This window comes from Mauremys mutica, chromosome 3 (genome assembly GCF_020497125.1).
Source record: "Mauremys mutica isolate MM-2020 ecotype Southern chromosome 3, ASM2049712v1, whole genome shotgun sequence".
Classification (NCBI taxonomy): Eukaryota; Metazoa; Chordata; order Testudines; family Geoemydidae; genus Mauremys; species Mauremys mutica.
In genome coordinates, this window is record NC_059074.1 from 145,882,031 (window position 1) to 145,909,656 (window position 27,626).

The window sequence follows — 27,626 nt, forward strand, 5'->3', positions numbered from 1 at the left end:
CAGATATATTAGTCTTGGATTAAGTAGATCCCTTTTCCCTGGGTAAGGTAAAAGGGCAGTTCCAGAACAAGCAGGAACTTGCTGGAACCAACTAAGGCAGGCAGACTAATTAGGACACCTGGAGCCAATTAAGAAATAACTGCTAGAATCAATTAGGACAGGCTGCCTAATCAGGGCACCTGAGTTAAAAAGGACCTCACCTCAGTTTGTAGTGTGCGCATGAGGAGCTGGGAGCAAGAGGCACTAGGAGCTGAGTGTGAAAAGGAATATAGCTGGAGGACTGAGGAGTACAAGCATTATCAGACACCAGGAGAAAGGTCCTGTGGTTAGGATAAAGAAGGTGTTGGGAGGAGGCCATGGGGAAGTAGCCCAGGGAGTTGTGGCTGTCACGCAGCTGTACCAGGAGGCACTCTGGACAGCTGCAGTCCACAGGGCCCTGGGCTGGAACCCGGAGTAGAGGGCGGGCCCGGGTTCCCCCCAAACCTCCCAACTCCTCATCAGACACAGGAGGAATTGACCTGGACTGTGGCTTCTACCAGAGGGGAAGGTCTCTGGGCTATTACCTGACCCACATGGTGAATCTCTGAGGCGAACAAATCCGCCAATAAGCGCAGGACCCACCAAGGTAGAGGAGGAACTTTGTCACACTACTCTGAATCTACATTTAAAGGAAGTTGTTGCAGTTCATTGTATTAAAATGGTGAAAAGTAGTAGAAATAAAATCATGCACAAAACATCTGAATTCAGATGAACTTTTAAAAATTGTGCAGGCAGCTGAGCATCAGTTGAGTATGTCTTTTTCACATTCAGATTGGATTAGTTGAAACTTCATAATAGGTTATGTTAGGGTGACCAGATGTCCCGATTTTATAGGGACAGTCCCGATTTTTGGGTCTTTTTTTCTTATATAGACTCCTATTACCTCCCACCCCCTGTCCCGATTTTTCACATTTGCTGTCTGGTCACCCTAGGTTATGTACTAAAAAGAAAAAAGTTGATATATCATGTCTTGCAGCAGTTACAAGAGTCAGGAGTTTAACTAGTTATTAGACAGAGATTGTAGTATTTTTTTATTTGCAGTGTTAAACTTTATTTTGGACAATATGTGCCTTTTTTATGCTTGGTATAAATATGTTTTTGAAGAATATCAATGTTTTTTTCATTTATTTAAATATTTTGGATGTGTGTGTGGTTAGAGAAAATCTTAAAACTTGTTCAGAATGATAGTATTGGTTGCTGCCAAGGTAAGCCCTAGATTGGCAAACCATGTTGGTTTTTCAGAGGCTCCATTTTTCCCTAGCTTGATCCTCTTCAACAATTTGCGCACCTATCCTGCTGTTTCAGATTCATCCTCCACTAAAGCAAGGCTGGCTTTCCTTCCTTTAGCATAGTCAAATGTGGACTACAGCACATCCCTTCTTCGCTGTTTCATGGGGCTGATGCTGCCTACCTCTGAGGTTGAGAAGGCTGCTTCAGCCTGTTTTTTCTTTGAGCCCCAGTTTAGTTTTCTTCATCAGTCTTGGCTTAATTAATTGGACTCAAAACAATATTGTTGGTTTCTTTCTTGGGTTTGTCTTGCAGTAGGAGGCTTCTGGGTACACGTCTGGCTCTGTTGATCTGTTTCCTTATTTCCTTGTGCGGGTACTGTAGTTTTGAGAATGCTTGGTGGAGATTTTCTAGGTGTTTGTCTCTGTCTGCGGGGTTAGAGCAGATACGGTTGTACCTCAGTGCTTGGCTGTAGACAATGGATCTTGTGGTGTGTCCGGGATGGAAGCTGGAGGCATGAAGGTAGGCATAGCGGTTGGTAGGTTTTCGGTATAGGGTGGTGTTAATGTGACCATCACTTATTAGCACCGTGGTGTCTAGGAAGTGGACCTCCCGTGTAGATTGGTCCAGGCTGAGGTTGATGGAGGGGTGGAAGCTGTTGAAATCGTGGTGGAATTTTTCCAGAGTCTCCTTCCCATGGGTCCAGATGATGAAGATGTCATCAATGTAGCGTAGGTAGAGAAGGGGTGTGAGTGGACGGGAGCTGAGGAAGCGTTGTTCCAGGTCGGCCATAAAAATATTGGCATATTGTGGGGCCATGCGGGTGCCCATAGCGGTGCCACTGATCTGGAGATATATATTGTCATCAAATTTGAAATAGTTGTGTGAGAGAATAAAGGCGCACAGCTCAGCAACCAGTTGTGCTGTGACATCATCAGGGATACTGTTCCTGACAGCTTGTATTCCATCAGTGTGTGGGATGTTTGTGTAGAGAGCCTCTACATCCATGGTGGCTAGGATGGTGTTTTCTGGAAGGTCACTAATGCATTGTAGTTGCCTCAGGAAATCAGTAGTGTCACAGAGATAGCTGGGAGTGCTGGTGGCGTAGGGTCTGAGCAGAGAGTCCACATATCCAGACAGTCCTTCAGTGAGAGTTCCAATGCCCGAGATGATGGGGCGTCCAGGATTTCTGGGTTTGTGGACCTTGGGTAGTAGATAGAATAACCCTGGTCGGGGCTCTAAGGGTATGTTGATTTGTTCTGGTGTTAGTGTAGGGAGTGTCCTGAGTAGATGGTGCAGTTTCTTAGTGTATTCCTCAGTGGGATCTGAGGGAAGTAGCCTGTAAAATTTGGTATTGGAGAGTTGTCTGGCGATCTCTTTTGGTAGTCAGACCTGTTCATGATGACAACAGCACCTCCTTTATCAGCCTCTTTGATTATAATGTCAGGATGGTTTCTGAGGCTGTGGATGGTATTGCGTTCTGCACGACTTAGGTTGTGAGGCAAGCGATGTTGGGTTTGTAGAAATTGTAGAAAAACAAGAAAGAAACCAACAGGACTCCACTGGCCATCACATACAGTCCCCAGCTAAAGCCCCTCCAACGCATCATCAGGGATCTACAACCCATCCTGGACAATGATCCCACACTTTCACAGGCCTTGGGTGGCAGGCCAGTCCTCGCCCACAGACAACCTGCCAACCTGAAGCATATTCTCACCAGTAACTGCACACCGCACCATAGTAACTCTAGCTCAGGAACCAATCCATGCAACAAACCTCGATGCCAACTCTGCCCACATATCTACACCAGCAACACCATCACAGGACCTAACCAGATCAGCCACACCATCACCGGTTCATTCATCTGCACATCCACCAATGTAATATATGCCATCATATGCCAGCAATGCCCTTCTGCTATGTACATCGGCCAAACTGGACAGTCTCTAAGGAAAAGGATAAATGGACACAAATCAGATATTAGGAATGGCAATATACAAAAACCTGTAGGAGAACACTTCAATCTCCCTGGCCACACAATAGCAGATCTTAAGGTGGCCATCCTCCAGCAAAAAAACTTTAGGACCAGACTTCTAAGAGAAACTGCTGAGCTTCAGTTCATTTGCAAATTTGACACCATCAGTTTAGGATTAAACAAAGACTGTGAATGGCTTGCCAACTACAGAACCAGTTTCTCCTCCCTTGGTTTTCACACCTCAACTGCTAGAACAGGGCCTCATCCTCCCTGATTGATCTAACCTCGTTATCTCTAGCTTGCTTCTTGCTTGCTTATATTTACCTGCCCCTGGAAATTTCCACTCTTGCATCCGACGAAGTGGGCATTCACCCATGAAAGCTCATGCTGCAAAACGTCTGTTAGTCTATAAGGTGCCACAGTATGCCTTATAGTCAAGGACTCAAAGAGCTCAATTTATTTAGGTTAACAAAGAAGAAAAGAGATGACTTGATTAGTCTATAAGTACCTATATGGGGAACAAATAGTGGATAAAGGGCTCTTCAGTCTAGCAGAGAAAGGTAAAACGCATCCAGTAGCTGAAAGTTGAAGCCAGAGAATTTCAGATTTGAAATAAGGTGTACATTTTTAATGGTGAGAGTGCTTAACCACTGGAACAATTTACCTAGGGTTGTAGTGGATTCTTCATCACTGATCATTTTAAAATCAAGACTGGATGTTTTTCTAATAGTTGTGCTCTAGGAATTATTTTGGGGAAGTTCTATGGCCTGTGTTATACAGGAGAGCAGACTAGATCAGTGGTTTTCAAACTTTTTTTTTTCCGCGGACCACTTGAAAATTGCTGAGTGTCTCTGTGGACCACTTAATGATCTTTCCAAATGTTGTTTGTACCATTAGCTAACTATAGTAAAGCACTTTGGATAAAAGCGCTACATCTATTATATAATATAAAAACAAAACATTTTTTGTTCTACAAATAAAGCGCACAATTCACATTTTAATATCAGTAGTATTATCTTTCTAATGCGATGGATGTGCCCTCTCTCCCCCACCGGGGCAGCCTCCAAGCTGGGGCTGGGAAGGAAGGGGGTCTCTCTCACCATGGCAGCCCCTCAGTGGGGGCTGGGAAGGAGGGCCATCTCTCCACAGCAGTCGCAGCCCTGGAGCTGGGTAAAGTCCACCTCCTTTCTCTGGTCGCCGCAGCCATGCACATCCCAAATTCCCCCCACCCCCTCTTTTCACCCCACTGCCCCCTCCCATCTACTCCCTATTCCCCCCTAAGGGCACAACATCACCTTTATATATGTGTCTTCTCCAGGGTCCAGGCACCTAATTAGTGGAGTCACACCTGTGCGGCTCCACTAATTTAGGTGGGTGGCCCTTCATTCTCTTGTGTGCAGCCACCCAGGCATGCATCTCAGAGGGAACTATCCAGTTGGGGGTCTGTTAGATTTGGTGGTGGGAAAATGGTATACTCAGAATCTCAGTGAATGGTAAATAACGTATAGTAGTTTACTCCATTTTGAATAATGATGTTTAATGAGTAATGCATCGTGTGTACCAAGTATAAATTTTATTAATTTTGTTAGTACTTGCAGTTCAAATTCTGTTTTTATGTTTTTGTTTTTAGCTGGTTCAAGCAGTGCCATCGGAGCTCAGGAAAGTACTGCCCAACTGTTGGTGTCAGATCCCAACCTCATTCATGTTTTAGTGAAATTTCTTTCAGGCACTAATCCTCATGGAACAAATCAACACAGTCAACAGGTAATGCTGCTAATTACAAAAACAGAAGTAACTAAGAATTCTAGTTAATTATTTTACCTAGTGTTGTAAAACCTCATTATGTCCATGGCTTGCACCATCATCACTTGTATGGTTTTAGATGATTGTGGTCATTTTTTGTGTGTAATTGTTGTTGTTCTTCAATTATATGTCCTGATGAGTGCTCTACCATAGACTGTATGCAGGGCTGGCTCTAGGTTTTTTGTCGCCTCAAGCAAAATATAATTTGGCTGCCTTCCCCATCCTCCACTCCCAGCCCTGGGCTCTCCTCCCCTCCCACCGCCACCTGCACTCTCCTTCTGCCCCAGCCCTGGGTCACTGGTAACTTGCTCCCAGGGCGGGTCATTCAGCAGGAATTTTGGATGTGCACAGAACACAGACAGGATTGGTTCCCATATGGTTACAGAACTGCAGTAAAGTGGAACAATTTTCAGCTTGTGTGATTGGAGGATATCTGGATGCATATTATAAGACTGTCCTCCATAAATGAGGAAAAGTTGAGGTGCCTTTATTATTCTTTTGTTCCACTCTTTGTTTCTATGGGGAATTTCCCAATGCATTATCACTGTCTTCCTTTTAAACAAATAAAATTAAAAAAAAAAAAAGGCAATGGCTGTTGAAAATAGCAATTCCAATCCTAAAAACCACTGGGAAGCATTTTTTGCTCAATTTTATTCTACTTTTTCTACAGCAAATTACAGTGGATCAGTATATTTGATTTGGGAGAAATGAAGTAACAGCTGCCCAAATTGAGCCTGAGCACTCCTGAATTTTGAGGTGTTCAAATCTGTAAGGCAGGTGCTAGATTCCCTTTCTGAATATTAGTTAAATCTGGAAAGGAATTTCTGCTTCCATGGTTCAGAAGTGAAAATCCTCCTAAGTGCCTGGTACTGTATCTAAAGCTGCCCAGGTCCAGAGCCTCTCCTCCCTTACTTTTCATTTTAAATTCCAGTGGGATCCACATACCTCCCTTGCTAGGCTTCAGATAGAGAGGGGCACTGTCCATTTAGTCCACCCAATTCCACCTTTGGGGGCTGCAAGGTGAGGTCACACCAGTATCCCTAATCCAGTCTGGGGATGTCTTCTGAAGGGGATAACTGGGCCAAAGCCCTCTACTCCTTGGGCACACTTGTTCCCCGTTCACAGTGCAACCCCACTCTAGCAGTGAGCTCTCCATTCACAGCAAGCTGCAGCATGAGGTTTTAGCTACCATACTCCCTCCCCCTCCCTTTCCTGTTGATAGCGGCCAAGAGAATGCTGGGAAATGTAGTTCTTTCCCTGCTCCAGGGCTGGCTCTATAGGCAGGGAGCTAACCAAGGAACTACAGCTCACAGGGCCCCCTGTTGGTTCTCAGCTCCCAGGCGGGATCTCTGCCAGCTGCTGCCCCTGCAAATGGGCTGCCCCAAGCAGCTGCTTGCTTTGCTAGTGCCTAGAGCCGCCCCTGCCTGTATGTGTGCTTGTGCAGTCTCGATAAGAGACTGCAAAGTTGTGTCTGCCAGCCCTTGCCTGAGCAGAGCAGTGCCAAGTGCTCTAAATGAGGGTATATAGGGACGCATGAGTATATACCCCTAGGGGTGCCAGGGTAAACTTCTTGGCCACCCCAAACAACATGAAATGTTGCCTGTTCTGCTCCGAGGGAGGCTAAAGCCACAATTCTCAGGGGGATGCCTGATAACACCAAGGCCCAATATCCTTCTTTATGCTTTTCCATCTATTCTGTTAATCCTTAAGACCCTTTTCAGGCTGTGCTGAGAAGGAGCAAAAGCTATGCTCATAATACCTGTTTGACCGAGACAGGTGTGGTAACCCCAAACCTCATCCATGTCTTGGAGTTAATGCCCCTTAGATTGCCTCTCACAAGGGACCTATTGACACAGAACTCAGGGACCATCATCCATCCTAATCCCTCCTTTCTGAATCTGAGAGCATGGCTCCTAAATCACACTCAGGCATGAAGTTGGTCGTTGCAGATAGATTTCAGTCAGTTTTCTTATCCAGTGGAAAGTCCACTACTCACAAGACTTGCCTCCAAAAATGGAAATGCTTCCAATTCTGGTGTCCTTCCCTTCTTTTCAAGCCTTGGAAGTTCTGCTTTCCAAGATCCTGGACTGCTACCTATTAGAGTATATCTGGCTGTCATCACAGCCTTCCACTCACTCATCCAAGGCTTCAGTCTTTGCGTATACTACAGCAATTAGATTTCTTAGAACTTGTTCTCTCTTTGACACCTGGCCCCCCAACCTTGTTTTAAATGCCTTATGGAAAACCTTTAAAACAATGGGTTTCAGAGTAGCAGCCGTGTTAGTCTGTATCTGCAAAAAGAACAGGAGTACTTGTGGCACCTTAAAGACTAACAAATTTATTTTAGCATGAGCTTTCGTGAGCTGCAGCTCACTTCTTCGGATGCTCACGAAAACTCATGCTAAAATAAATTTGTTAGTCTTTAAGGTGCCACAAGTACTCCTGTTCTTTAAAACAATGGCAACCTTCTCCCTCTTCCACCTCTCCCTGAACATTTTGTTCCTAATTGCCGTCACCTTAGGAAGGAGAATGGGGGAGCTGGGCTGATGCAGCATCCATCACCTTCTACAAAGACAAGGTTATGCTACATTCCCATCCTCACTTCCAAAGGTCTCCCAGAGCATAACATTAACCAGGAGATTCACCTACAAGTTTTCTACCCAAAACTTCATTTCTTCAGAGAAAAATCAAGCCTTCATTCACTGGATGTCTGAAAGGCCTCTGCGTTCTATCTGGACAAGACTAAACCATTCCAAGTCTCTCTCAGGCTATTTCTATCAGTTACAGAGGGTATGAAGAGCCAGCCAGTTTTCATATTAAAGCGAAGTGGGGTTGCATCTTGACATGCTATGAAAATATGGGAGTGCAGCCTTCTCGCTGAGTAATAGCACATTCTGCTAGAACTCAGTCCACATTTGTAGCTCTACTGAAGAACATTCCCATAGCAGAAATCTGGATTGTTTTAGTTTTCTCTCCATAATTTAGATCCCATCATTTTAGATGTACGTTTTCCAATGTGCATTACTTTGCACGTGTCAACATTGAATGTCATCTGCTGTTTGCTTGCCCAGTAAGACAGTTTTGTGAGGTCCCTTTTTAACGCTTCACTGTCAGCTTTTTTATCTTGAGTAATTTTGTATCATCTGCAAACTTTGCCACCTCACTGTTTATCTCTGTTTCCAGATCATTTCTGAATAAATTGAACAGCACAGGTCCTGGTACAGGTCCTTGGGGGGCCTCCGTATTTACCTCTTTTCACTGTGAAAATTGACCATTTATTCCTTCCCTTTTACCTATGTTTTAACCAGTTACTGATCCATGTATGGACCTTCCCTCTTATCCTATGCTTGCTTTCTTTGCTTAAGACCCTTTTGTGAGGGATCTTGTCAAAGGTGTGTTGTTTTTTTGTGGGGGGTTGTTTTTGGGTTTTTTTGAAGTCCAAGTATACTATATCCACTGGGTCACCCATATCCACATGGTCATTGACTTTTCAAAGAATTCTAGCAGATTGGTGAGTCGTGGTTTCCCTTCACAAGAACTGCACTGATTCTCCTCCAACATATCGTGTTGATTGATGTCTGATAATTCCTTTCTTTACTATAGTTTCAACCAATTTGCCTGGTACTGCCTGTAATTGCCAGGATTGCCTCTGGAGCCTTTTTAAAAAAACGGTGTTACATTAGCTATCCTTCATCTGGTGCAGAGGCTGATTGAAGCGAAAGGTTACATACTGCAGTTAGTATTTTTGCAGTTTCATATTTTAGTTCCTTCAGAACTCTTGGGAGAATACCATCTGGTCCTGGTGACTTATTACTATTTAATTTTATCAATTTTTTCCAAAACTTCCTGGTAACACCTCACTCTGGAACAGTTTCTCAGATTTGTCACCTAAAAAGAATGGCTCAGGTGAGGGAATCTCCTTCACATCTTCTGCAATGAAAACCAATGCAAAGAATTTGTTTAAGTTCTCTGCAATGGCCTTGTCTTTTTTGAGTGCTCCTTTAGCACCTTGATCATCCAGTAGCCCCACTAATTGTTTGGCAGGCTTCTTGCTTCTGAGATACTTAGAAAAATTGACGGTTAGTTTTTGTGTCTATGTGTGCTAGTTGCTCTTCCTATTCTTTTTTTGGCCTTCCTAATTATACTTTTACACCTGACTTGCCAGAGTTTATGCTTTCTTCTCAAGTTATTCGTAAGGTAAGTAACCTTTTCCTTTGTTCATGCTGTTAGTTTCTTTATTTAATAGCATAACTCATGGATATGTTTTTTCTTTTCCGAGCTATTCTGGAGGATTATGGTAGAATCAAACACTACAAAGTATACCAGTGATTTGATATTCCATATGAGGGATTTCCTAGTAACAATTTTGTTTTCAGATACAGTAAAATAATGCAAGTAAACCCTATTAACTGAAATCAAATTGGTTAGGAGAACTATTAATGAACCATTTTAAGATTACGTAGCTAAGTATGTATCAAGTTAAGAAATATGAAAATTAAGATTCATATTTTTTAACCAGCCTATATTACATATTTATTTGCTGACTACTTCTAATGTATATGTTTCTATGTGAAAATCAGTTCAGATTAAGAGGATTGGTGTTGGATAAGCTAAATTACTCATTAAAGATCAGAAATTTCCTATAAAAGATAACTGTTTTGAGGGGAATAATCTATTTGTTAACCAAGAACTGAATTTTTGTGGTGGTACGACCCATCACTGGTGGTAGAATGCAAATAAGAAAAGGTAACTCGTATCCACCCAATGGAAATTCCACAGAAATTATTCAGGAATGCAAGTTTAGTTGACATAATGCTTTTCTCATAAAACATTTTACAGTAGATGTACTTTAAACACAAGCTTCCTTGTAGCATAAACAACTTTTGAAATCTCTTTTCAGGTTGGGCCAACAGCTACACAAGCTATGCAAGAATTTCTTACTCGATTACAAGTGCACCTTTCTTCAACTTGTCCTCAGATGTTCAGTGAATTTTTATTAAAGTTAATACATATACTTTCAACAGAGAGGTAAAAATTGAGTTTTATCTTTAATACTCAAGTTAATTTTTTTACTTCCAGAAATAGCTTTAGGCTCGGTCTATAATAGAAAAGAGTGTTTCTGTAACTAGGATGTGACACTTTCAAGTTCATCCCATTGCAACACAATGTGTGTAAATCATGGCGGAAAAGATTTTGCACATCAACACGTACTATACTGCCTAACCATATTTAAATGAGTTAATTTTGGGGTATTCTTAGCAGTACCTATGTGGTACCTCCGTCTGGGTTAGAATGCCTGATGTACATGCCCACAAATCTGCATTGGCAGCAAGTGGAACAGTGCACTCAGGACTCTCCACAAGTCCTTGCATGAGGGACTGCAAATAGGAAGACTATATTGAGTGTTAGATGATTGGATGACATTGCCTCCTCCTGGAGTTGATTGGGAACTTGTTCTTTGTTGGAGCAACATCTAAAGCCGGGGTAGGCAACCTATGGCACGCGTGCCAATGGCGGCACATGAGCTGATTTTCAGTGGAATTCTCACTGCCTGGGTCCTGGCCACTGGTCCGGGGGTTCTGCATTTTAATTTAATTTTAAATTAAGCTTCTTAAACGTTTTAAAAACTTTATTTACTTTACAAACAACAATAGTTCAGTTATATATTATAGACTTACAGAAAGAGACCTTCTAAAAACGTTAAAATGTATTACTGGCACGCGAAACCTTAAATTAGAGTGAATAAATGAAGACTCGGCACACCACTTCTGAAAGGCTGCCAACCTCTGATCTAAAATGATGCTGATTTGGGAGGCCTGCCAACAAACCCTCTAATTTTTCATTAGCCAGAGGAAGCTCTGCTGCGGGACTCTAGTCTAAGGGGATAAAAGAATCGGGAGTGTGGCATGAGGTGTGGGTTAAGAGGATTTGCTGATAGATTCTGAAAGTATTTCACATGGATTGGTAAAGGAGGCTAGAATGGGATTTATGAAGCATGGTTTCATGTAATATCCTTGCCATCAACTGCTGCTACTTGTCCTTCAAAAAATGTTATTAAACATGCATGTTTTAAGGTCTTCATCATTACCAATAGAAATTAATAATATACCTAATTCTCATATCTCTAAAAATGTTTTCAAATAGTCCATATATTAATGAATGCTAAACACTCCCTATATCTTCCCTAGTAACCACTGAAAAAATTTAGACAGAACCTTACTGTAATGGTTATTTTTAAATATAGTTCATTGTAGAATAGATCTTATCACCAAATAACAGTATTTGTTGTTTAAACTGGTAACTAATTCCTTTCCAATATATTTGGGTTTTTTTTAGCCCACAGACTTTTTAGCCAAAGTGAAAAGATCATATTGACTTTATTCAGATCAAAAATATAATCAGTTGATCAGAGTGGAAAATTAAGTAGCAACTTGCTATTGTAAAGATGTAAAAGGTTGAATTCCTCGTTTAAATGTTTAAATTCTGTTGTTAAAGACTTAATTCTTCCCTGCTACTGCAAGTATTTTACTGTATGTCAGTCTTATGATGCCACTTACTGGGATGCAAAGATTTGAGAAACTCCCACCCCTATTTTATAAGCATAGTTTTGACTGCCTTCAAGTTTTCTTTGCTTCCTGGCCTCAGCAGCATGGATTGGTTACCTCTGCTTTCCTGCTCTCTCCTTCCTTTATAGGTGAGGGCCTATAAAGAGGCATGGGCCCACCACCCCTCTAGTTCCTTCTCAGCTGCCTGTGGCTTGAGATGAAGCAACTGTGGTGTCCACTGCTTTCAGCTTTTCTTATTTACCTCCCTTGTTTATTTCATTTATTTAGGTTTTTATTCTTTTTATCAGTTGGAGCACAGCTTATGTTTGGGGATTCCTCCCCTCTGAACTTGATGCCTTTATCTTTGTGGTCTATGATACTTCCCTGAGGTATGTTTAAGATTCTGGGGTTCAGGCCTTGCCAGATCTGCCAGAAACCTTTTACCCATAGTGATGGTCACTCTAGCTGTCTTCAATCTCTCAGAGAAACTCTTGTCCCATCAAAGTGTAAAGTCTGCATAGGGTTTAAAAGCAGGTCCCACAAAGGTAAGAGAGGCTAGGCTAAAACTCCTCTTAATAGAATGCTCCTTAATTCCAATGGGGTCTGTTTGTGTCCCTCTAGGTCAGTCTCAGGCCATACCAGTGACTTCAGGTGCAGTTCTAGAGATGAAGCCCTCTAAAAGAAGAGACCACTCCCGTTTCTTAGCAGAGGCTCTAGAAAGAGGACTAAGCTCACTACATAGAGCTGACTCTTGAGAGTCCTCATGTCCCACAATAGGTACAGCTGAGGCTCCAGCTGGTGCCGGTAGTGAAGCATCAGTACTGCCTAAGAAGTCCAATTGGAGAGGTCTTCAGTTAAACAGCACCAGGAGGCCCTTTCCTTGGTAACATCTGATTACCTCTAGGCATCAAGACGCATCTAAAACCAGGAACTTGAGGGCTCTAGTAGTGTCATCTGATAAGAGCCATAGAAACGGTTCAGAGTGATACCCAGCTCCTTCTCAGGTACTGTCCTCCTCAGGATATCAGCTCTCTGAGCACACAGCTACCATCTTGTTGGCCTCTCTGGTACTACATAAAGCATCCTGGTTCTGCATCAATCCCTATTCCAGGCCCCAGTACTGCTTCAACAACTTGTGTCTGAACCCTTTCCCACTAGAACAGGATCTGATCTACTGCCTCTGCAACTGATGCACAAAGCCCCTCCTCCCCCCCCCCCCCCCTTTCAACTCAAGGGATAATGCATCCTCTGACTGAGGTTTCTGTACAAGGCTGTGTCACAGCATCATACCAACACATGCCTCTAGGGATGTACCCTGATGAGGACTTTCCAGAGCCTGACAGATGCCCTAGATTCACTGAACAGCCACTGGCTCCACAAGACTGCTCACTGGTATTTTATGTTCTCTTGGAACCTGAGGCGACCCAAGATGAGCGAGACCAACCAAACAAAGAAGGGTCAACTTTGGACAAGTTCTCATCTGATGAGGTGGTAATGCCACCCTCACCCTCTTATGCAGACAACTTTAAGGCCGTCCAGGACTTAATGAAGGGTCTAACTGAATCCCTTCACACTGCTTTGGAGGAAGGGCTAGTAGTCTCAACATCTTCTGGTGGACATTTCACATATCTCCTCCCAGTGTTAGGTCACCCTACCCATCAATGAGGCACTGTTCTCACCTGCATGAACTCTATGGTAAAAACACCTACCACTATTCCACCTGCTTGCAGACACCAGTTAAAAAATAACGTTCTGCCCAAGGGAATGGAGTACTTCTTCTCCCATTCCACCCCTAGTTCCCTGGTGGTAGACATGGTCAACAAAGAGAACTGTCAAGCACGCTCCACACCCTCTCCTTCCAAGAAGGCATCTAAATGCCTTGATCTCCAGGGTAAGAAAAGCTATTTGTTGGCTGCTTTTCAATTTTGAGTCACAAATTACTAGGCCTTGATGGCAAAATATAATTTTAACTACTTCTCTGAGTTTGTTCAATTTATTGAACAACTCCCATGAGACCACAGGGAACAATTTCAAGCCCACATTTCAGAAGGTCAGCTGATCACTAGAGCTTCCCTGCAATCTGCTCTTGACAATCCCAATGTGGCTTCACAGTCCTTAGCTTCCGCAGTAGTTATACGACATCCTGGTTCGAATCTTCTGGCCTCCTGAGGGAGATACAGAACATTGTGAAAGACTTCCCCGTTGAAGGGCTCAAGCTCTTTAGTTTTAACACGGACCCCTCCCTCCACTCCCTTTCAGTCACTGGGAATGTGTGTGCCTGCAACAAAGAGGAGTCTTCCGCAAATCTCAAACAGTATAATGCTCCTGATCATTTCAGTTCCACCTACAACGGCTCTGTGGAACCCCCACCTCCCCCCAAAAAAAGGGAGGGACCACCATCTTCCCACAACCACCCAGCCTACACCTTACTCTAAGCAACTGTTTTGACAACTTAGTCAAGGGCCTCAAACAGCCTCTTTCTCTGGATCTTCTGCTCTACAATTCTGCCATCCAACCTCCTTTTGGAGACCACCTATCTCACTTACTACCTGCCTGTGAGCTCATCACCTCAGACAAGTGGACCCTACGGTGGTCACTATGGGATACTCCATTTCCATTCTCCCCACACATACCCACCTCGGTTCCCCATCCCTCTTCAGGGACCCTTCTCGCATGGAAGGCTGCATCTCAGATGTGTTCAGGCATGGCTAAGGACTTATGTATGCCCTGAACAGACTGTCTTTCCAAACAAATCACTGTACCTTCGCAAGTGGAAAGAACCATTAAACGTCTCAGGTGGTGAAAAGAGCCATAAAGGTGTTCACGTGAATCCTATTCTCATGTCTACCACCTTTGAAAATCCTTACCATGGATGTCTCTCTTGGATTTCAGTCACATCTACAGGTTGCCAGTCTATCAAGATAACGTTAAGCAACAGGGAAGCTATGCACTATATAAACCTACATGGGGTAGCAAGATCTCACTCTTTATGTGCAGAATCGCTAAAACTGTGGAACTGGTGCATCTCCCATCACATAAAAATCTGTGAGATTTACCTACCACGCCTTCAGAATGCAACGGTGGACTCCCTGAGCAGGAACTTCCATCAGGACTATGAATGGGAGCCCAGTGTCTGTCTTCCACAGCATCTGCCAGTTCTGAAAGTAGATTTCTTCACAGTTTCGCCAGTGTGAAATATTGCTGTTTCTGCTCCAGAGGAGGATGTGGCCACAATTGTGTGGGAGATACCCTACTTGCGCCTTGGCCCCAATTCCTGCTCTGTGCTTACCCATCAAATCCTCTTAATACTCAGGACTTTGCTCAAACTGAGACAGGAAAGGGAGCTAAATGGGCCTTGATTTCCCCCATCTTTTTCCACTGTGACAATTGGAAAGTGAGTGGCTTATGCCACCTCCTAAGGGGGTGGGTATGCACAGCATGCCTTTCATTTTTGGAGGTGCTGCTGCTGGGAATGTGGGCAGGAACCCAGATTTTCCTAGGGACCTTTGCTGCTGCAATCCCCCAGATAATCTGACACTAACTCAGCTACATCTGTTTTTGCGAGAGCAGAGCTATGTGGATTCAAGGATACTTGCCAAAGTTGGGAATGTGCCTCATCTTGGTTTGGTTTTCTAGAACAGGATCAGCTAAGCTTCCCAGAATCTGTTTGCACTCCTAATTCCTTTGTGATGCTTCACTTTGATTTGGAGAGGGGACCTGGGATCATGCTTCTCTCGGCTTCCTTTTACTGTCCAAGGTTCTGAGGAGATTCGGGCAGGGCAACACAGTCGTGATTTTTACCGACTCCTTGATAATCCTGCCACTGCTATTTTTTTTAAATGTGAAGAGTCTAGCACTGAACCCCTTGTGGACACTTCTTGAGATCCTGGAGCTGCTCTTCAAGGGTTTGTGTTCTACAACCACCATCTCCAGCTTGCTGCATTGGTTTCTTAATAGAAGTCCTCTGTTGGTAGAGGAATACTATCTGACCAACAATAGAATGTCTCTAGCTTCTTGCATTTACTCTAATCTCAAAGATCTTCATGGCCTGATGTAGCATTGGGATAGTACTGTCCTGTCTTTTTTTTTTTTTTTTCACCAGAATGTTTTGGATTTCCTTCTGTTAGAATTCAAGAGGCACTTCATTCAGCGAACCTCATCCTGCAGGTTCTGACAAGACCCCTATTTGAGACATTAGAGCAAACTTATTGATAGCTTCTTTCCTTTAAGATCTTCATTTATTGTAGTGACTGTGGCCAGACAAGTGAGAGAGATTAATTCTCTCCTCCCTTCTGTGCTCTCAATTGTCTTCAGAAGAGTTTATTTTGTTTTCTCCTGAATTTGTTTCTGCAGTTAATATCAAATTCCTCTGGGACAAGTCCAGTATCTTCCCCATCGGTGACAAGAGGCTGCCTTTATTGTATGTTGAGCATGTTCTTAAGCTTTATTTCTCATTTTCAAGAATATAAAAAGTCAAAAAAATCACTCATGTTTTGAATGTTGCAACAAGAGCAAGGCTGCTGCTGCTGCTGTTAGATGGGTGTGAGGCTGCATTCTCATGTGGTCTGGCTGGTAAACCTTGTGTTCTGAACTTGTCAAATGCCATAGGGCTTGAAGTCTCCACTTCAATGCTCACTTCCCAGGTATATAAGGTAGCAGGCTTGGCCTCACTCTTTTTACTATCAGCTGGACCTGTTCACTTCTCTGGATGCATATTTGGCTGCAAGTGCCAGCTAGTAGCACAATAAGGTAAGCTCACCTCCTGAGGTTGCTGCTGCTTAGAGCCATTGCATGTCCTTTTAACCTACCTTTGTAGGATGGGAGAAGAGACTTTGAAAAAGGGAAAATTACTTGCTGGTAAATCTATTTGTTGTCTCCTCTCATTCTGCATCCTGCCTTTCTTCTTAGTGGTTGGTGTGCTGCCTCTTGCGTCCTATTTCTCTTGTATTCAATTGCTTTTTGTATAGTTCTGGTAGTTCTTTAATTGGGATGAGCAGGTCCTGACTAGGGCTTATATAATTGGGGGAGAGCTTTTTCAATTCTGCTTCCTCACTTCCCAGTAGATGGCACCATAATACTTTCTGTCTGTTAATCATAGACTGGAAGTAGAAAAGACTGCAACAAGCAAAAGTAATTTTACCTTGGATGATATCTGTAATTTGAAATAGTAGAATGCTGTATAGTAACATTTTAAATACATTCATGATGAGAAATAAATGTTTTTATTGGCATAATCATTCCAACTTTAATTCGCTTTGTCTATATATTACAGCATGTTACTGTTTGCATGCTACATTTGACTTATGTTGAGCAACACACAAACTCAGGGTTGAAATAAAACAGTTTTTGAAAAAGGAGTTGATTCTTCTTCTGATACTTAAAGGAGGCTTTAATATGTCTTAAATATTTTCAAACAAGAAGTAGGATTTAAATCTCCCAAAACACAGGAAAAGCACCAAAACAGGGGTTCAGATATTTAATATTGTTTACAATATATTTTCAAATATGATTATTGTTCATCAAAGCACTATACTGATTGTGAAGGAAGCGTTATTTTATTTTTAGTTCTCTTCTCTTTTGAACTAAAACCTCACTTTGTCTTCTAAATTGCACTCTTAAGACCATATACTGAAACACTAATTCACTTTGCTTTCTGTAACGTTGAAAATTACAGAAAGATTCAATTCTAAATCAGTAGCTTATTGCTAGTTTTGAAATTTAATTTTTTCTTTTAGCTAAATCAGACATAAATAATTCAGTGCACATTGGTAAAACTTCAAAAGTAGTAATACCAAACATCCATTTTTCAGACCTCCAGTAAGAATACTCCCTAAATTAGAATCTATCTTTCATGTGTCTTATTCGCATGCAAATACTTACTTTGACCTGTTTGTGACAGTCATCAGTGGAATTATTTGATACTTCTTTCCTGTGGTATTGATGTGTAATTACCCAGCCAGACCATTAAGGATTAAAAACCCAGAAAATTTGATGGGGAGTAAAGAATCCTTGTTTTCTGGCAAAAAAAAAAAAAAAAAAAAAAAGTGGAAATTCACCCAATGGTGCTAAAAGATTGGAGGGCTTTCCCTCATAGATAAACTTTCTGCAAGTTTACAAAATTTTCCACTCAGTAATTTTATCAAAATGGTTGATGCCAGCATTTAAAAAATATCTCTAAGGTAACTACATGGCCAAAGAAACAGTAGTTCCCAGACTCTTTCAATGGGAGATGTTTACCTTTCTGATATCAGATATGTCCCCTGTGATTATAAAAATTGCTATGAAAAATAAATGCCTATCCCCTCTGTTAGAGGAACAGAAAACTAATTACCTGTGTGCTTTCAACATACATTTTTGAAAATTGTTGGGTTTTCAGAGGATATTGGTTAGTGAAATACAGTAAGTCCTTTAAAGAGGGCTACCTTTTTGAAGATATATAAACTGTTGTCACCTATCAGTTAAATATATTCTGTTTGATTCTCTCTTTTAGGGGTGCTTTCCAAACAGGCCAGGGACCTCTGGATGCACAAGTGAAGCTCTTGGAGTTTACCCTGGAACAGAATTTTGAAGTAGTATCAGTTAGCACCATTTCTGCAGTAATTGAGTCTGTCACCTTTTTGGTGCACCATTACATTACATGCTCAGACAAAGTGATGTCTCGCAGTGGGTCAGACAGCTCAGTGGGTGCTCGAGCATGTTTTGGAGGGCTCTTTGCCAATATTATCCGCCCAGGTGATGCCAAAGCAGTTTGTGGAGAAATGACAAGGGATCAACTCATGTTTGATTTGTTAAAGCTAGTTAATATCTTAGTGCAGCTGCCACTTTCGAGTAACCGAGAATATAGTGCTCGGGTTCCAGTGGCTAGCAGTACTACAGACAGTGTTTCTGATGAAGAAAAAGTTTCGGGAGGCAAAGATGGCAATGGAAACAGCTCTAATACTCAAGGATCAACTGCATATGTGGCAGACTTGGTGTTAGCCAACCAACAAATTATGAGCCAGATTTTGTCTGCTCTGGGCCAGTGTAACAGCAGTGCTATGGCAATGATAATCGGTATGTATTTGCAAGTAGATAGTATTCATTTAAATAAAAAGCAAGGAATGTCTCTTTCAGAATATAAAGACTTAATTCATTTTCTCCCCATATGAGAAAAATATAATAGTGTAGAGATGAAAGTAGTGAGAGAGTAATACCAAACACACACTTTATTGTGGAATTGGCAATGTAACTTTTTGGAAGTTGCTTAAAATGTTTTAATAGAATAGATCAACTTGAATTATGAACAATTGAAACAGCATTATTTCTTGACTTCATCACTGCTTCCATAAGGTAGAGGGCCATATGGTGGCTTTGGCCCTTGCACAGGGCATAAGAACCATCCCACCTCTCTCATTTCTGTTAGTCTCAGTGAATGCTGACAGTGTGTTCTGACTACCAGGTATATGCAGAGGCAGAGTTTTCTAGGAGGTTTACTCCTATTATAGATAAGCAAGCTGAGTAGTACTGTGAATGGCAAAGCTGCCATTTAGCAAGGGAATAAATTTAGAACTCCCTGTGCAACACATACATGTGAACCAGACATTCAGTGAGCTGCGAATAATCTATAATATACATTGATATTGCCCTCTGAAAAGAATCCTAAATACATTTTAGTTGCTTTTGGCTAGAAGGAGCCAGCTGTGACCCTGGAATTTCCTGTCCTATTCCCTTGGTTAATTAACCTCCCTTGCTGTGTCTCACCTAACATTAAAGTAAGCTCTCTTGGCCCAGGATCATTCCTTCCTATTTGTTCTATAAAGTGCCTGACACATGTCTGGGCTCTGTAATAATAATTTACACTTCATTGCAAACTTCATTGTTAATTACATGCAAATTCATATTTTGCAGTAGCTATGGGAATACTAATTTAATGGAGATTTAAATAGCATTAGGTTCTGTTAATGCACTCTCTATTTGTGTAAAACTGTCAGTGTCTGTTTGCTAAGCCTCAGCCTCTTGGCCTTAAACTGTGCATTTCATCTGTTTTTACTAGGTGCAAGTGGTTTGCATCTCACAAAACATGAAAACTTTCATGGTGGATTAGATGCAATATCAGTTGGAGATGGATTGTTCACTATATTGACAACACTTAGTAAAAAAGCCACTACAGTGCAGGTGATGCTTCAACCAATTCTTACCTACATGGCCTGTGGGTACATGGGAAGACAAGTAAGTTCTCTTAAGTCTATTCCATTACAGTTTGAAATGTTCTTTAATAGAAATTTTACAGTCTTGTATCTGAGACTTCAGTCTGCTTTAAATATTTTCTTAATTAATCCTATAAAAAACCTTTTTAGATTTCAAAGCCTTTCTAATAAACATGGAAGTCCTCACAAATAATAGTTCCCTCCATAATTGAGTTACCAATGTACATGTAATTTTAATGGTGTTTAGTCTCATTAAAATAGTTTCCAAGTAGTTTCGCTGCTGTAAGTACAAATTAAATTAGATTCGTTTCAAGTGATACATATTTGTAGCGATACCACCGCTGTTTCCTTGGATCTTATTTTCTCCTTCATGGCTCTGCCTCTGTAGACTCCCATTGAAGATGTTGCATGTCCTCCACTTTACCAAAGTGTCAGGACAGGAGCACTATAGTGGTATGTCTGAGCCTAATTGCTGATCTGGAGACCTACAAAGCTGCCTTTCCCTTGCTGAGTGTGACCCTGATCGTGTTTTGGTCACCCCAGGCTTTTTTGCTCAGCTCTTCTGAGCCTAGCTTGTCCATTTGTGACCAGATCTTGGAGATGTCCTATGTAACTGGTTCCCTTCCAGTGAAACATAGTGGTGGGCCAACACCAGCTTCTCAGGGACTGCACCCTTCCCCTGTTTAATGAACTCACACCTATTTAGCTCTCTGTGGGATAAGACTTTCCTCTTCAGGGCACTGATCATGGTGTCTAGATCATCTTCATTTCCTTGTTTTCTAATCAGGCTTTTAGGTATTTATGTATCTGAATAATGTTCTGGCCTTCAGGCATTAGTCTTTCACCTGGGCTGAGGTGCTCATCAACATCTACCTCCAAAGTTTCCCCTCTTTAATAGATCTTCCTTGGAATCCCCCTTCTCCTGCTGGAAACTGATTCCGCACCACACAGGCTAAAGCCTTACAGAATACGCAAGAACAGCTATGAAAAATTTGCTTGGGTACTTAAGCAGTATCCCAGCTCAATGAAACAGTTACTTTTATGTAGGGGGGCTTTCATCCATAATCTAGTGGACAAGCACATAGATAAAATGTTAAAACAGGATTATGAAGTCTCCAACATGTCATAGAGCTGCTTTCATTTGTCCAGCCACTTTTAAGGATGCATTCTTCTGGGTTTGCCATCCTTTGCCTTAGTTGGTACTAAAAGTGAGAACACCAACACCTTGTGAATTCCTTTGAAAGGACTTCAGTTCTTGCTGAATATTTTTATATACTTCAGGTGGCAATACTAATTCCATATTGTAATTTCATTTAATCCAGGATCCCTTCAGTGTAATCATGCTGTTTGAGGAGACCCTAATTATATTCTTCAAGGAAGCTGATGTTGGCAGTCTTTTCAGCTGCCTTGTCAGGGAAATGAAAAGGCTTTTCTCCGTTTTCCTTTCCCTTAGGGGTTACAGCATACCTATTTCACCCCTTTGATTCCTCCAGCATTAAGAATACCTTACTGGCTGGCTAGCATTCAAGGCAGAAATCATCCATTTATATCCCTGTTTTCACAAATTATCAGTCAATTGTTGCTTATCTTGATCGCTGCCAGCCTTCTTGAAGGATGGTTGAAATGGTTTCTTTTCCATCTAGACTGCTTCTACTCTGACAGCGAGGAGTCATTGGCAGTTGTATCTTTTGGCTATTCAGTAATTTTAGCCCCACTCTTAACTGAGTAGCTTTCCCTGTTCCTAGGCAAAGAAGATTTTTCCTGAGATGGGGAGCCAGGGGAAATATCTCAATGCTATTTCATGGTAGAAAAGTGAACTGGGCACTTACGTTAGCTGTTGGGAAGTGCTGTCCTATCTTGGACTTTATTTAAACACAATGGGAAGTTTTATTACCTAATTATCCTCAGTCAGGGGTGGGGAAGAGAGGTCAATTCTAGAAAAGAAATAATCTTGCATGAAATTTAGCTGTGCACTATACATCATGTCTAAGTAGTTCATATATTTCTTCTAGGGTTCTCTTGCTACCTGCCAGTTATCTGAGCCACTGTTATGGTTCATTCTGAGAGTGTTGGACACCAGCGAAGCACTGAAAGCATTCCATGATATGGGTAAGAGAATGGGATTTTCCCTCATTAAAATGTGCTTAGTATAACAACATTAGGTAAGCAAATTTAAGGAGGTCAAATATGCTTTTGCTTTCTTATTGTTAAGTAGAAATCCTAGCTTTTGGTTTCTTTTAGTTCCATACTTTAATGTACATTTGACTTGCTTCACTTTACTTAGGAGGTGTTCAGCTCATTTGCAACAACATGGTAACCAGTACAAGAGCCATTGTCAACACAGCAAGAAGCATGGTTTCAACTATTATGAAATTTCTTGACTCTGGTCCTAGCAAGGCAACAGATAGCAGTTTGAAAGCAAGAGTACTAGCTTCTGAGCCTGATAATGCAGAAGGAATCCACAATTTTGCACCATTAGGTTTGTAATACTTCCGTTTTTTTGCCTTTAGGAGACACTAGATTGCCATTTTTTAAAATGTGTGTCTTAGTGCAATGAGGTAGGATAGTCCGTAAACTTTATACAAGGTTATTCTTAGAATCTGAATATGCTGATCAAATGATAATGATTTGTGTGCTGGCCTAGCCCAGAAGGTACTCATCCAGAGTCTGAGTACCAACAAGACTGGAGAGTGAAAAAGCCCATTTTGATTAAAATGAATATATTAGTCCTTGAGGGGGGTGTTCAGATATTGTGGGGAAGTGGCAAAAGGTCCCTCTAAATTTGAGTGACAGTATCAGAAGAAACTATTACAATATGGCTATAAAATTGCAAAAAATAAAATCAGTGCATAGTTGATAGAATGAGGGTCCATTATGCATCTTCTACTTTAGTGTTTTCAGTAATTACCTTAAGAATAGATATGAACAGTTGTTGTCTTCTAACTCACTCTACAGAGAGCTTGTAAGTAGCTGAGATCTTGCTCTAACTACATAATATATGCTACAGGTCACCTCCACATCGGTTACAAACTGCTCACTGTCAGCAGCAACTTGATGCTAAGTACAGATGGTGGTGTTTGGCACTCAAATAACTCTTCCTACTCTATTCTTAAACCAGGCAGAGTTAAAAGAGTAATGGTTACTACATTCTTAGTTCTGCTGGGAGCAGAGAGTGGAGACTTGCAAACCAAGGTTGAAAACTACCTTGCCAGGTTCAAAACCGTGCATGTAGCAATCTTAATATTAGTTTCCTATACTCTTTGAAAGGCCAGGGCAACAACCTTTGTGAAACCCTTTCAATGCCCCTAATGCAAGAAAGAGGGAGGGGGGAGATACTTTGAACCATTTGTGACCCTACCAGTATCTTAAGATGGACACAGAACAGGCTGTAGTATTTTGAGGTGGACGTGCAAGACTGCTTTTAAGTCATGTGTACATAGAAATGTTGTGCATGTGTAGTGCTTGAACACTGCACTTGCATAGGTGAGGTTTCCCTGGCAAGAGGGGGCATGATAAACATGGAGATACCAAGTCGGATTTAGCACAGCACCTTCCCCATTCTCAGCAGCTGAGGTGGGAGCTTTTCATCTAACCAGAACATTGGCCCTGGACTTTGCTAACAGGCTCCTGTCACATCTTTTTTTATTTTGGCTGTGGATCTAGAAGGTTTAGGATTTCGGCTAATAGATGTCTAGCATATTTACAAGCAAAATTGCATTTGTTGTATAAGAGTTTATATATGCACACACAAGTTATGTAAATGTATTTTAATGGAAAGACAACAAATTAATTTAGTAATTGCAGTGATTAAATCAGGTTGCAGTGTTGTAACCTACAACAAATGAATAATAATAGAAAAATGTTACTCTTTAGTGACTGGTAATTTGAATACTAGTTAATACCAATTCTAAACTCAGATTACAATTAATATAATAATTGTTGTTTGAAGGTTCAATCACATCAAGCAGTCCTACTGCCCAACCTGCTGAAGTACTACTTCAGGCCACGCCTCCCCACAGAAGAGCTCGATCTGCTGCATGGTCTTACATCTTTCTACCTGAGGAAGCTTGGTGTGACCTCACAATTCACCTTCCTGCTGCAGTGCTGCTAAAAGAGATACACATCCAGCCTCATCTTGCATCCCTTGCAAGTGAGTAGATTTATTAACAATTGTGCTGAATTGAAAAACTTATAGAATATAATTTTAGAAAAAAGTTTTCTTTGAACATAAAAAAACTGATTTAAGAACACTAACAAAAGCCCAGCAGTTTATTAGCTTTGCTTTTATTATTGAGAATCAAATGCCATTTCTTAGTTTTCTGTAGTTTGTGCTGTTTGAATTAAGGGCAAATCTACACTTAAAAAGCAGCACCAGTGCAGTTGCGCCACTGTAGTGCTTTAGTGAAGATGCTACTACGCTGATTGGAGAGCTTTTCCCATTGGCATAGTTAATCCACCTCTGTGAAAGTAGCTATGTCAACGGGAGAAGCCCTACTGTCGACATAGTAAGTGCTGTTTGCACCGGGGATTAGGTCGGTATAACTGCAATTTTCCATACCTCACCCTGAGCACTGTAGTTACACCAACATAAGTCTGTAGTGTAGACAAAGCCTGAGTGCATGGCTTGCTGCTCTTCTAGTTCTGCCTCCCTTGTCTGTTGTGAGAGTTGGTAGGAGAGGCCCTTGCATTTCATAAGGAATCAGTTTACATATTGCTTGTTTTCTTAGTTTCTGGCCCCAAATGTTAATTCTCCTGATGCCTCAGACTGGTTTCTCTGGAGCATCCTACAGGGCCTATTAAAGCCCTCATGATGGCTGCTTTGTTTTGTGATGTTAAACACATTCAGTTTTAATGGATTATAATCACTGACCTGATGACGCTCTCTCTCTCTCCCGCCTAGGTCCCTAATGTTGCTTCATTTATACTGGCAAAACTGCATTTTTTGGCCAGTTTAGTTTATTTGCCCAGTGGGGCTGGAATAAGGTATACCAGCAGAAGCACAGTTTTGCCAGCACAAGCTTCATACGCACTTGTGATTTTAGAATACAGGTATAGCTATACCAGTAAAGTGCTCCTGGTGTAGACCTAACCTGAATAGGCAGGGCACCCTATGCCTTCTCAATTAGTTTAATCCCCACTCTTTGAAATAAAGTGCACAAATCACACTTTGGATATAGATAAAAGTATTAAATTAACGTGAAACTTATGGTTGTATTTTCCCTCTCAGCCTACACAGTTTGTTAATTTTAATTATTCTGAACTGTCTCTCTTAGGCTCTGTCTTCACTGCATACCTTACAACAGTGCAGTATGCTGTGTAGCCATTCTTTGTGGCCGAGAAAGAGCTCTCCCGGCAACAAAATAAAACCATCCCCAATGAGGGGCAGTAGCTTCATCAAAGGGAGAGCATCTCCCGCTGACAAAGCGCTGTCCACATTGGTGCTTTTTGTTGTTAAAAGTTTTGTCATTCAGCAGGGCGTGGTTTTTTTGTTTTGTTTTTCTGTTTGTTTTTTGAATGTTAATCACACATCAGGGTGCCATGCTTGGAGGGGAGAGGGGAGCGTCTCTGTGTACCTCCAGGGCAGGGGTCCCCCTCCTCCTGCTCCACTGCTGCTCCTGGGCCTCCCCTCTGCCAGTGGAGCCACCCCTAGCCAAGCTACTTCACTGCACAGAGGCTGATGTCGGGGGTGTCTACTTAAAGAGACAGCGCACTAGCATGCCCATTCACCCCTCAGCGCACACTCGCTCTCCCACACACACACTTCCCCCTAACATTCAAAAATGTTTAAGTAAATGGTATTCTGTTTAACTGTGTGATTAAAACTGTGATTAATTGACTATTTTTAATTTCTCAATTAATCGTGATTATTTTTTAATCATTTTACGGCCCTAAATAAAATTTTAAACCCTATTTTCTTTCTCTGTAGCTTGCCCTTCATCAGTATCTGTTGAAGTAAGTGCAGATGGGGTGAATATGTTACCTTTGTCAACTCCTGTTATCACAAGTGGTCTCACATATATAAAAATCCAGCTTGTAAAAGCTGAAGTGGCCTCAGCAGTTTGCCTTCGACTTCATCGCCCCCGAGATGCTAGCACATTAGGCCTCTCTCAAATTAAATTGTTAGGCCTCACAGCCTTTGGAAACACATCATCTGCAACAGTTAACAATCCGTTCCTTCCTTCTGAAGATCAAGTGTCTAAAACAAGGTATGTTTATCAATAGTTGCAAGAAATGAGGAGAGCTATCCATGCTTCTCATCCTTTCTTTATGAAGCCTTTTATGTCTCTAAGGCAGAAGTCCCAGGTAGTGAACTGAATTCTCAGATTGTCAGCGTTTCTCTATAATCAACATCAATAGTGTCCATTTTAACTCTTTTAGAAAATTTGGCTTTTAACTTAATACAAGCAAGAATGAAAAATAAATTTAAGAAATTAAATGTATTGCATTTTAAAGTCAACTGGTAATAAGGAATTTAATAACCTTTAGAAAAAAGGATTCATAGTTTCTATTGGAAAATTTAAGCTGCTTTAGTGAGACATCATAATAGAATTTTTGGTTTGGTGGAAATTTAAAATTTTCTTTTTTTAATTTTGGGTTGAACTGAAAATGAATTTTTTTGAAATTTTTAGTGAATCAAAGTATAATAATCTTGAGTTGGATCAAAACAAAACATTTAATTTCTATTTTGATAAATTTTAAGGTATTTCGTCAAAAAGCAGTGGAGGACTAGATTTACAAAATGGCATGGGTGACGAGTCCTATAACCTTTAGCCCAATACTTAGGGAAGGCACCTGGGATGTTGGAAGACTTGGGTTCAGTTCCCCCTCTACCTGATGTGGAGCTTGGGTCTCCCACCTTCCAAGAGAATGCCCCAGCCCCTGGACTAGGAAGTATTCTCTTATGGGTCCATCTCATTCTCTCCTGTTGAAGTTGTTCCACTTTTTATAAATAGTCAGTCATTGATGCAAGGGTACTTAAATTTCGATGTCTCATCCTAGGTGAGTGCTCTACCCACCAGGCTATAGAGTTATTCTTACTCTTTCTCTGGCTCATTGACTATTGATTGTTGTTATGAAGGACTAGGAATTGCCTTGATGATCCCAGGAAACTTGGGATTTTTTTCTAATATAGTTTTGATTTGAATTTTCTTTCAAATTTTAGAGTAACTTAGGTGAAGAAATAGGAAAACTAAATTTAAGTTAGATACATAAAGAAGACTTCTATAAACAAAGTTCAAAGGATGATTCAGTTAACTGTGAAGCAATTTTCGTAAATTTAGAAAAGCTAAATATGCTAGCCAAATTTTACTATTACTGTTATATTTTATGTGTAATTTTAGTTCATCATGTACTGTTCATGCAATGAAAAACTGATATATAATATAAAAAAACAAGAGTGCAGAGTTAAGTTGTCTGCAACCTCATCTTTTTCAGGTTAATTGCTTTAAATGGAATTGTTTGTTTTGTTCAAGATGAACATTCTTGTAAGTTTTTAATATTAGATGTTAAATTTTATATTTTTAAAAGAAAAATAGAAGAAACAGACTAAATATAAACAACATGTGTTATAAAATGTACAGCAAATGAGGTAGGTCTCCAGATCTGTTAAGGCTCACTGTAATCTATGATAGCATTTATCATCTTAATTTATTATAGATTTCCTGACAAATTTCAGAATTTACCTCCTTCTGGTTCAGGCTAACTATATTAGCAGAATGATAAAATTGCACATGTAAGCACTCAAAATAATTTTTTTTAAAGTGCCAAAATTAAGTTGCAGGCATACGTTTAACTCTGTAACAGTACAGTCTTAATAATGTTTGTATACTGTTGCTCTAATACGATATCATT

General features: G+C 41.1%; 1 protein-coding gene across 1 annotated transcript in view; it reads left to right on the forward strand.

The window, feature by feature from the left end:
- BIRC6 (baculoviral IAP repeat containing 6) overlaps positions 1 to 27,626 on the forward strand; it is a 299,904-nt gene that overhangs the window by 126,189 nt on the left and 146,089 nt on the right. Inside the window, 8 exon segments of the mRNA XM_045011913.1 lie at positions 4,872 to 5,005; positions 9,945 to 10,072; positions 18,080 to 18,642; positions 19,622 to 19,797; positions 21,788 to 21,884; positions 22,060 to 22,254; positions 23,725 to 23,925; positions 25,702 to 25,981. Of these exon segments, the coding sequence (XP_044867848.1) occupies positions 4,872 to 5,005; positions 9,945 to 10,072; positions 18,080 to 18,642; positions 19,622 to 19,797; positions 21,788 to 21,884; positions 22,060 to 22,254; positions 23,725 to 23,925; positions 25,702 to 25,981 (1,774 nt within the window).